General features: G+C 46.1%; 1 protein-coding gene across 1 annotated transcript; it reads left to right on the top strand.

The window, feature by feature from the left end:
- The first annotated feature begins 903 nt into the window (after positions 1 to 903).
- SAYSD1 (SAYSVFN motif domain containing 1) lies at positions 904 to 7,938 on the top strand. Its single transcript, XM_003789319.3, has 2 exons — positions 904 to 1,110; positions 7,098 to 7,938. Exons 1-2 carry the CDS (start codon positions 904 to 906, stop codon positions 7,440 to 7,442), a joined length of 552 nt encoding a protein of 183 aa, XP_003789367.1. The 3' UTR covers positions 7,443 to 7,938.
- Positions 7,939 to 8,481: the final 543 nt, after the last annotated feature.

Below are 8,481 nucleotides of genomic sequence, written 5' to 3'. Positions count from 1 at the left end.
TGAACAAAAGACTATTAGAGTTTGTCTAGTTTCTTGACTCAGCCACAGCAATACCCAACAAATATGTGAGTCTTAATTTTGAGTGGCACTTGGTTAGATGCCTCGATCTTTAAAAATCTATTGGACAGTCTCTGACCAAAATTGTATCCTTTAGGTTGGCGACTGATTGGAAGTGGGCACAAGAGAGACCTGTTCTTTTGGTCTTTATCAGAGTGGTAGTGACACAGGTGGATACATGTAATTGAACCATACACTTTAGATCTGTGCATTTTAAGCTGCGCCCCAATAAAAGTTTGTCTTGTAAAGTTTCTTTCCTATCTAGACACAAGAACAGTTAACTTCCAGTGCGGCAAGAGCAATGATAGAGGCCTGCACAGGTGGCCTTGTGAACAATGAGATGGTCACCCTCCAAAAGACCTAAGACTGACATAACCCTTGAGAGGCAAAGTGTAGGACATATACTGACGCCGTATTTCCTAGCGACCGCGGGCCTCTGACATGCCCTGGACCATCATCTCAATGCGGAGCTCGTGCTCGGGAGCCCGCACGAGAGCTCACTGGCCAGATGGTGCTGAACTGTTGGGACTGGAACCCTTAAGTGAGCGGGAGGGGCGAGAGCGGCCCTCATAAACAACAATGGGGCAGCCCTTTCTGCTTCAGAGTCTTAACCTTTTGGCCTGAGATGTACGTTGAGTCCACTTGCGGCTAAACAGAGGACCCTTTCCAGCGCACACCGCCAACCCGACGTCACAAACCCGGCTGCTACCGGACCACAACCGCGCGCAGGCGCAGCAGAGACCCGCCTCCACGCACGCGCACAGCGGCCCAGAGCCCGGCTCAGCAGCGAAACCGGTCTGGCGGGCGCGCGCGCGCTTCCGGGAAAGCGGGTGCGAGGTGCGCGCCATGGAACAGAGGTTAGCCGAGTTTCGGGCGGCCAGAAAACGGGCCGGTCTGGAAGCTCAACCCAGCACTTCGAGCCAGAGCGCACGAACCTCAGGGGAGAAGGCGGAAGCAGCTGCGACTCTAACGGTAGCCCCAAGCTGGCTAAAACGGTTCCTGTTTTGGCAACCAAAGCCTGCAAGTGCCCGGGCCCAGGCCAGCCTCACTCAGGTGAGAGAAGAGAGGTCTAGCCACCGGGACCTGGCCTGAGAGCCACCCCTGGAAATTCTGGCTGAGGTCCTACCTTCCCTCGCCGAGCCCCGCGCCACGTGGCTCCGCCCTCGCTCTAGGAGAGGTCACGCCCACCACTGACGTAGCGCAGGTCACGCCCCCTCTGCGTGTTCCGGGCTGGGCCTTGACTGTAGGGGTGGGGCTGCTGGCGCGCTCTTGCTTCTTAGAGGCTGGACCTCCAGTCTCTTGCCACACGTGTCAGCACTGATACGTATCTTTGACATTTTATTTACAGCCCGCAACCCATAAAGCTCTTGATTCCTGGCGGGAAGCAAAGGTCTAGGATCCTGGAAGAAAGCACCTCTGCCCTTGAATTTATTCACAGCAAGATGTTACCATTGTGATCCCCTTTGGCTTTGGGAAATCTGTCCACAACAAAGCTGAGCCATAGCCCTCTGCTAATGGAGGGTAAGAGGTCTAATTGGATACTGACCGAAAGTGGCAGTAATTAAGGCTTTATTTGATTCGCACCTGGGGCGCATGCAGCAGCCGCCAGTAGTCCAAATAGCTTGCGCTTTGGGTTTGAATACAAAATTTACAAAAGTGTGGTAGCTGTAACTGCCAGTGCTGGCAGGAGCTTATTCAATTTCAGTAGTGAATGTTCTAGGCCAACAACAAAAAAAATATTGGATTAGCGTGATAGTCTTTTCACCTTTAGTTATTTTGGTAATCTCTTAATTTGAAGGCAAATTTAATTCATCTTTTTGTGTCTTCATTCAGTTTTTTGTTTTGTTTTGTTTTGTTTTTTGCAGTTTTTGTCTGGGGCTGGGTTTGAACCCACCACCTCCGGCATATGGGGCCAGAGCCCCACTCCTTTGAGCCACAGGCACCACCCCATTCAGTTTTCACGTATGAGTAAGATGGCAAGGTGACTTGCATGTGACATTGGATTGTCTATGTGGAAATACAGGACAGAGCATACCAAGGGATAATTGGTGCTTTGTGACATCTGTGACAAGGCCTTTGTTTCTCCTATATGTAATAGCCAAAAAGTTCCTTTAAAAAATTAAAATGTAGGCTCAGCGCCTGTGACTCAAGTGGCTAAGGCACCAGCCACATACACCTAAGCTAGCAGGTTCAAATCCAGCCCAGGGCCACCAAACAAAAATGATGGCTGCAACCAAAAAATAGCCAGGTGTTATGGCGGGCACCTGTGGTTCCAGCTACTTGGGAGGCTGAGGCAAGAGAATTGCTTGAGCCAGGAGTTGGAGGTTGCTGTGAGCTGTGATGCCACGGCACACTACCCAGGGTCACAGCTTGAGGCTCTGTCTCAAAACAAACAACAACAACAAAATTTTTTAAATAGACAAGCGGAGAAGTGTTCCTTGCTTACCTTAAAATTTATTTTCCTTAAACTCATCTATTATTGCACATTTGGTCTGAGGGAATTGTTCTAACTGGGGAGAACTAAATGTTTACTTTAATTCCATATTCTCCATAACATGCAGGATTCCACCTGACTTTTAGGAAGAGATAAAGAGAGTGCAGCAAGGTTCAAGCAACCTGTTTCATTGCATGTAGTTTTCTCTGAATTGTCTTTGGATAATTTTATTGTTGACTAGAACTTTCCGAGCACAATTGCTTAAGATTTAAAATCCATTTCCTTAACCCTTTTCCCCCCTGCAGTTAAAAAATAATACCTAACCCACACAGTGAGCTTTTGAATATCTCATTTCCAAAGGAATATGAGATCACTGAGTTGGGCCCAGAGAAACTGAACTCGGGAAAAGGTTTCATTATCGAAAACTCAAAAGCTGATGGGTCTGTCAAAAGGATGAGAAGAAATGCAGTAGGTTCTTCTTAATTGCTCTGTTTTCCCCAGGCGACTCTGCCTTAAGCTCATTTTCACTGATGGTTATCATTCCTGGGTTTGCTCTGGTGTGAAATTCTCATTAAATTTTTTTTCTAATTTACTATCCATCTCTACCTAATAATTTTGATGGCACTCTGTGGCCTGTCAGAGATTTCTTTTTTCTTTCTTTTTTTTTTTTTTTTTTAGAAAGACGGAGTCTCATTTTGTCACCCTGGGTAGAGTGTTGTGGTGTCACAGCTTACAGCAACCTCTAGCTCTTGGGCTTAAGTGATTCTCTTGCCTCAGCCTCCCAAGTTATTGGGACTATAGGTACCCAGCACAATGCCCAGCTATTTTTGTTGTTGTTGCAGTTTGGCTGGGGCCGGGTTCGAACCCTCCACCCACAGTATATGGGGCTGGCACCCTACTCACTGAGCCACAGGCACTGCCCTGTCAGAGATTTCTTTAGCCTTCTATTTGTAATTGCTTCTTTTCAGTAGTCATCGATAAGGGAGTATCCACATCCTCCCCTTCCCCCAGTTTTCTGGTCCCCCAAAACAAAATACTTAATTCTGTGCTGAGCTTGTCCCTCACTAGGACAAAACTGCTGGCAACCTCTTTTAATCCTACAGAAGCCACCTATTCCCCTCTCTAGCCATAACCCATGCAAGCGCTCAGTGTACCACCCAGCCCCAGGGGCCATTCTCCAGAGCTTCTTCCCTCCAAGTCTTGGATCAAGCTGGCCTGCTGCTTAAATGCTCTCCTACTTTGGAATCACCTGGTTAGGCACAGCCTTGCGTCACCCTCAAAATCTAGGAGTCATCCTTAATTTCTCCCTTCTCCTCATCGTCATTCCTTCATTCAACAGAATTCTGTCATGTGGCCACTCTCTTCCAGTTTCTGTCCTAAATCCCAAGAGACTGTGACCAAGACAAAGCACCCCCTGCTCTTACAGAACTTTCATTTGAGCTTGGAGCAGCAGGGGAAGGAGGACGATACACAGAACACCAAGATGATAAATGCTAAGGAAGGAAAAATAAAACCGGAGGACTGTGATAGGGAATTGAGGGCGACAGAGCAGAGTGCTGTATTGAGTTGGGTGAGCAGGGAGAGCCTCACTAAGGAGGTGACATGTCACATGCGGTCACATTTTTTGCTGACATTTCTAGAAGAGAGAGACAGCTCAGTTATATGAGGGGAACAGGGGTTCCCTCTCAGGGAACCACAAGTGCAAAGGCCCTAAGTTGGGAAGGAGCTTGAAATTTGTGGATTAGAAATGCCTTCCCAGCTATGCCTAATGTGATGAAATGACCACAGACACTTTTACATACAGCTTTTAGAGCAGAAGGTGAACTGTACTAGAGCAAATTCCAAATGAGGCGGAAGAGTTTCCATCTCTGTCTTCCTTACAGGCTCCCTTTGCTGATTTCCTTTGTTGGTTTGAGTACTTCTGCCCCCCACCCACCCACCCCCTTCCCGTCTGATCTGGCACCCTATCCCTTCCCCTGCCACCTCCCATAAAGGCCCCTGATTAATAATAAGGGCTTTGGAGGGAGACCATGCTAGGAACCTACACTGACCTCGTCTCTGCCCATCACTAGCTGTGTGACTTCATAGAAAGTACTTCTCAGTCAGTGTTTCCTTATCAGCAAGTCGGGAATAATAATGCCTGCCTCCTAGCTTACACAAAGTGTGTATCACACACTTTGAATACATTGAGTAAATGGTGGCTGTGAGCATTATTCTTTTTCTACTCCCTGAATAATGAATTCAGTTTATTGGGAATTTCAGTTTGTATCCATTCTAAATGTATCCTGTATCCATAAATCCACCATTTCTTTCTGACTTCTGTCATTACCCTAGTCAATGCCTGTCCCCCTCTTGCTGGGCCTCCTGTGTCAGCGACTAACAGTTTTCCCGTTTCTACCCATGCTCCCTGCAGTGTATTCTTTATGTGGCAGCCAGAGAAGTCTTAAGTGTACATTGGATTGTGTTATTTCCTTGCTAAGACCATTTCTAGAACCTTTACTGCAACCTGCCTGGCCCAGCGTGGTCTGACTCCTGCCCTCCCCACTACCCCCATCATCTCACTATTCTCCCCCTTGCCTAGGACTGCAGTCACACTGCCCAGTTCCCAGACGAGCCGAGCTTTTCCTACCCCAATGCGTTCCTCTTCTTGGGTAAGAAGTATCGTGTGCCCTGGCCAAATCTGAAAGGGATGTTTCTTTAAGAAATGTCTAGAGAGGAGGTTGTGGCTTGTGATATAAGGGTTTCTCCAGTCAGACATTCTCATCTAACTGAAAAGATAATAATTGTAATGTTGATCCTAAAAAAGGTTCTGATGAAAATGGAATTTCTGAAGCATCATAAATGAGATGACCAATATTTTTTATCAAGACTGATATTTATCGTCCTCTTTTAAATTTTCACGTGGAGAAGAATGTCGGATATGACTGAAGAAATGAACTACAAGTTCTGCCACATATTGCTAATCTGTGTGTGGGGTGTTGTGTTTGGCTCTGGAAACACCGAAAGGTGAAATAGCTGTCCACGTCCTCAGGACACTGTAAACAAGCAAGCGACACAGGCAATTATATTAAAAGAGAGACTCTCAGTGCTGACTGGCTTGGTGCTCAATAGCAAGAGAGCTAGCCTGTGCTGGGGGAAGCCAGAGGGATCACCCTCTTTGATGGCCAAGGAGGTCCGGGCAGACTCAGTCCACGAATATTGCCCACCTGGAAAGAGGGGCAATATTGAGGAATGGGGAGGAAGTGGAGGCAATTCTAGGCCTCAGGTGAGGACCCAGAATGTCTTTGGGTAATAAGACCAATCAAAATGAAGTAGAAGGATCATTTGTGGATCAACAGATTGCGGATTGGATTGTGCAGGGAACCATTATGACCCTTTATTACAGTGGTTCTCAACCTTCCTAATGCCTCCTAAGGCTGCGACACTTTAATACAGTTCCTCATGTTGTGGTGACCCCCAGCCATAAAATTATTTTCGTTGCTACTTCATACCTGGAATTTTGCTGCTGTTATGAATTTTAATGTAAATATCTGATATGCAGGATGTATTTTCATTGTTACTAAGGAGTTGCGACTCACAGGTTGAGAACCACTGCTTTATTGGATGGTGAAATCAATATAGAGGATTTTATGCCATTAAATTTTTTTAAAAAATAGAATAGGAAATATGAAAGAGATTCTCAAGGAGGATAAGTGTTGAATCACGAAAGTTTCTATTGTATGTGTGTATCCATACAGTCAGTATAAAATATGTTTCTTGTGGTTCATGCTCAAAAAAGTTTGGAAAATAGAGGACTGGAGACACAGCTTCCTGGAGCTCCCTAAACAACTGTGCCTGCCGTCGGCATCCAGCACAGGAGCCTGTGTACTGGTCTTGCTGCCTGTGGGATAAATGCAGGGTCTTGGAAATTTGTTGGATATTTGTGAGCAAAAAAACTGATGGGTGTTGTAGAAAATAAATTTCCCAGTTGTACATAGGATGCTTTCGGGAGGGAAGAGATAGGAGGTGGTGAGTCTAGTTAAGAGACCCTGGGTGGGCCTTGGGCTGAGTGATGGGGACCTGTGTAGGTAGGTCACAGGATGGGAAGGTAAGAGGGCCCGGTAATAGCTTTTAACAGTGGCCTTTTTTAAAAAATTCATTAAGAGGCCTTTTTGTTTCCTGTTTCTGGTCTAGCCTCCATTGTAGACTCGTGTCTTTCATAATATTTTAGCTCATCTAATCAAGTTGACAAACATGTTGACTCTGTGTGGGAAGCATCTGTTGTGGCTGTTGCATTATCAGTTATGTGGGGTTTCTGTATGGGGCACAAATTAGCTCTTGTCAGCAGCAGACTAATATGAAGAAATGACTCCCATGAATAGGAATCTGTCTAAATGCTGTGCGACTTTTATTGGGTCACATCTCAGTAAGTGCTGATCAGTTTTGATTCCGTTGAAGCAGGGCACATAAGCTCTTTCCAGATGACTGTTGAGAGAGTAAGGCAACAAAATAGAAATCAATGAGCCGGCAGCTTTCTTAGAGCCATGAGAGCTTCCTTTTTAGATTAGTTTTGATCTCTCAGCTCCATTACGCTCTATTCTTACTTTTGTTTGCTTATGTATCCTAGGAAGCAGCTCAGCCTGGGAGCAGCACAGCACAGCCACCCCGGAATATAGCCGTTCCGCCACCACCGTGCCAGGACCGGTCCTTCTTGACCAACATCACCTTCCTGAAGGTTCTTCTCTGGTTGGTCCTACTGGGCCTATTTGTGGAACTGGAATTCGGCCTGGTTTATTTTGTCCTCTCCTTGTTCTACTGGATGTATGTTGGGACACGAGGCCCTGCAGAGAAGAAGGAAGGAGAGAAAAGCGCCTACTCGGTGTTCAACCCCGGCTGTGAAGCCATCCAGGGCACCCTGACTGCAGAGCAGCTGGAGCGCGAGTTACAGTATAGACCCCTGGTGGGGACATAGGACCACTGTACGTCTTGCCGCTAGCTCCACTGTCCTGCAGCTGACCTCAGGCACCGTCCTCCTAGCCCTTGGGTGTAGGTTTGATTTCAGATGCACAGGACAGAGGGCAGCTTGTAGATTAGCCCTGTGACTGCACAGCTCTTCTACATTCTTTTCCTGATCTGCTGCTGCACATTTATCTTTGAACTTCTCTTTTGTTTTTGATGAAATTCTCTAAGAGACACTCACTGTGGGTCTGATGCAATTAATATAAATTACATACTCAAGAAAGGAGAGGTGCTTGTCTCATTTCTCATCTGTTTGAAAGAGATGATTTGGGAGCGCTAGAAAGGCATTGGGGAAAGTCTGTGTTAAAAACATCCAGCTGTTTGAAGTAAAAGTTAGGTGCATCAGGGGCGTATATAGAAGTAAATGTTCTTTTTAAGTCTTGTAATATTTAAAACATTTTTTTCCTGAAAATCTTACGTCATAAGTTTTGAGGGGTTTTGTTTTGCTTCCTGCTTTAATTCTTGCTTTTTCTATCAGTATTGAAAATAAAATATCTCTAAAACTTCTTTTCAGAAGCAGGTTCCCATTCACTGCCCTCACCATCTCCCACTCTCCTGTTGTTCTGCCCCCACTCAGGGAAGATAGGAAGAGACAAAGTCTTAGTGACAGGTGTGGAGAGAGCTGTCACGATGCCCGTGTTGGAGATCCGATTAGTGGTTCTTAACTATCAATTTGGCAAGAAGAATTCTTGAATGTGCACAAAGGAAGGGCTGGAAGTAGAACCCCAGACTTCCTGGCTTCTTGGCTTTACCTTCTAAGGGCTTTAGAGTGAGCAGTCCCTTCACCTGTGGGTGGCTCACTACGCAAATCCCGATGGTCAGGCAAGACTGCAGTGTTCCTTCCTCTCTCAGTACAATGTTAAAGTTTGGGTTCATTAAAGTTGGACAAACCCCCACTGGATTGGGGTGTTCTCATTACTTCCATGTTGTGGCTGACTAATCCCATTATGTCTGTGGTTTTTTTTTTAATTAAATCACAGCTGTAGAAAGGT

This window comes from Otolemur garnettii, unplaced genomic scaffold (assembly GCF_000181295.1).
Source record: "Otolemur garnettii isolate 467f Iridium unplaced genomic scaffold, OtoGar3 scaffold00031, whole genome shotgun sequence".
Classification (NCBI taxonomy): Eukaryota; Metazoa; Chordata; class Mammalia; order Primates; family Galagidae; genus Otolemur; species Otolemur garnettii.
This window is presented reverse-complemented; position numbering and strand designations above follow the sequence as displayed.

Coding starts and splice junctions, on each gene's coding strand:
- SAYSD1 (XM_003789319.3), top strand. CDS start 904: ATGGAACAGAGGTTAGCCGAGTTTCGGGCGGCCAGAAAACGGGCCGGT. Junction 1,111..7,097: donor CCCAGGCCAGCCTCACTCAG/GTGAGAGAAGAG, acceptor TATGTATCCTAG/GAAGCAGCTCAGCCTGGGAG.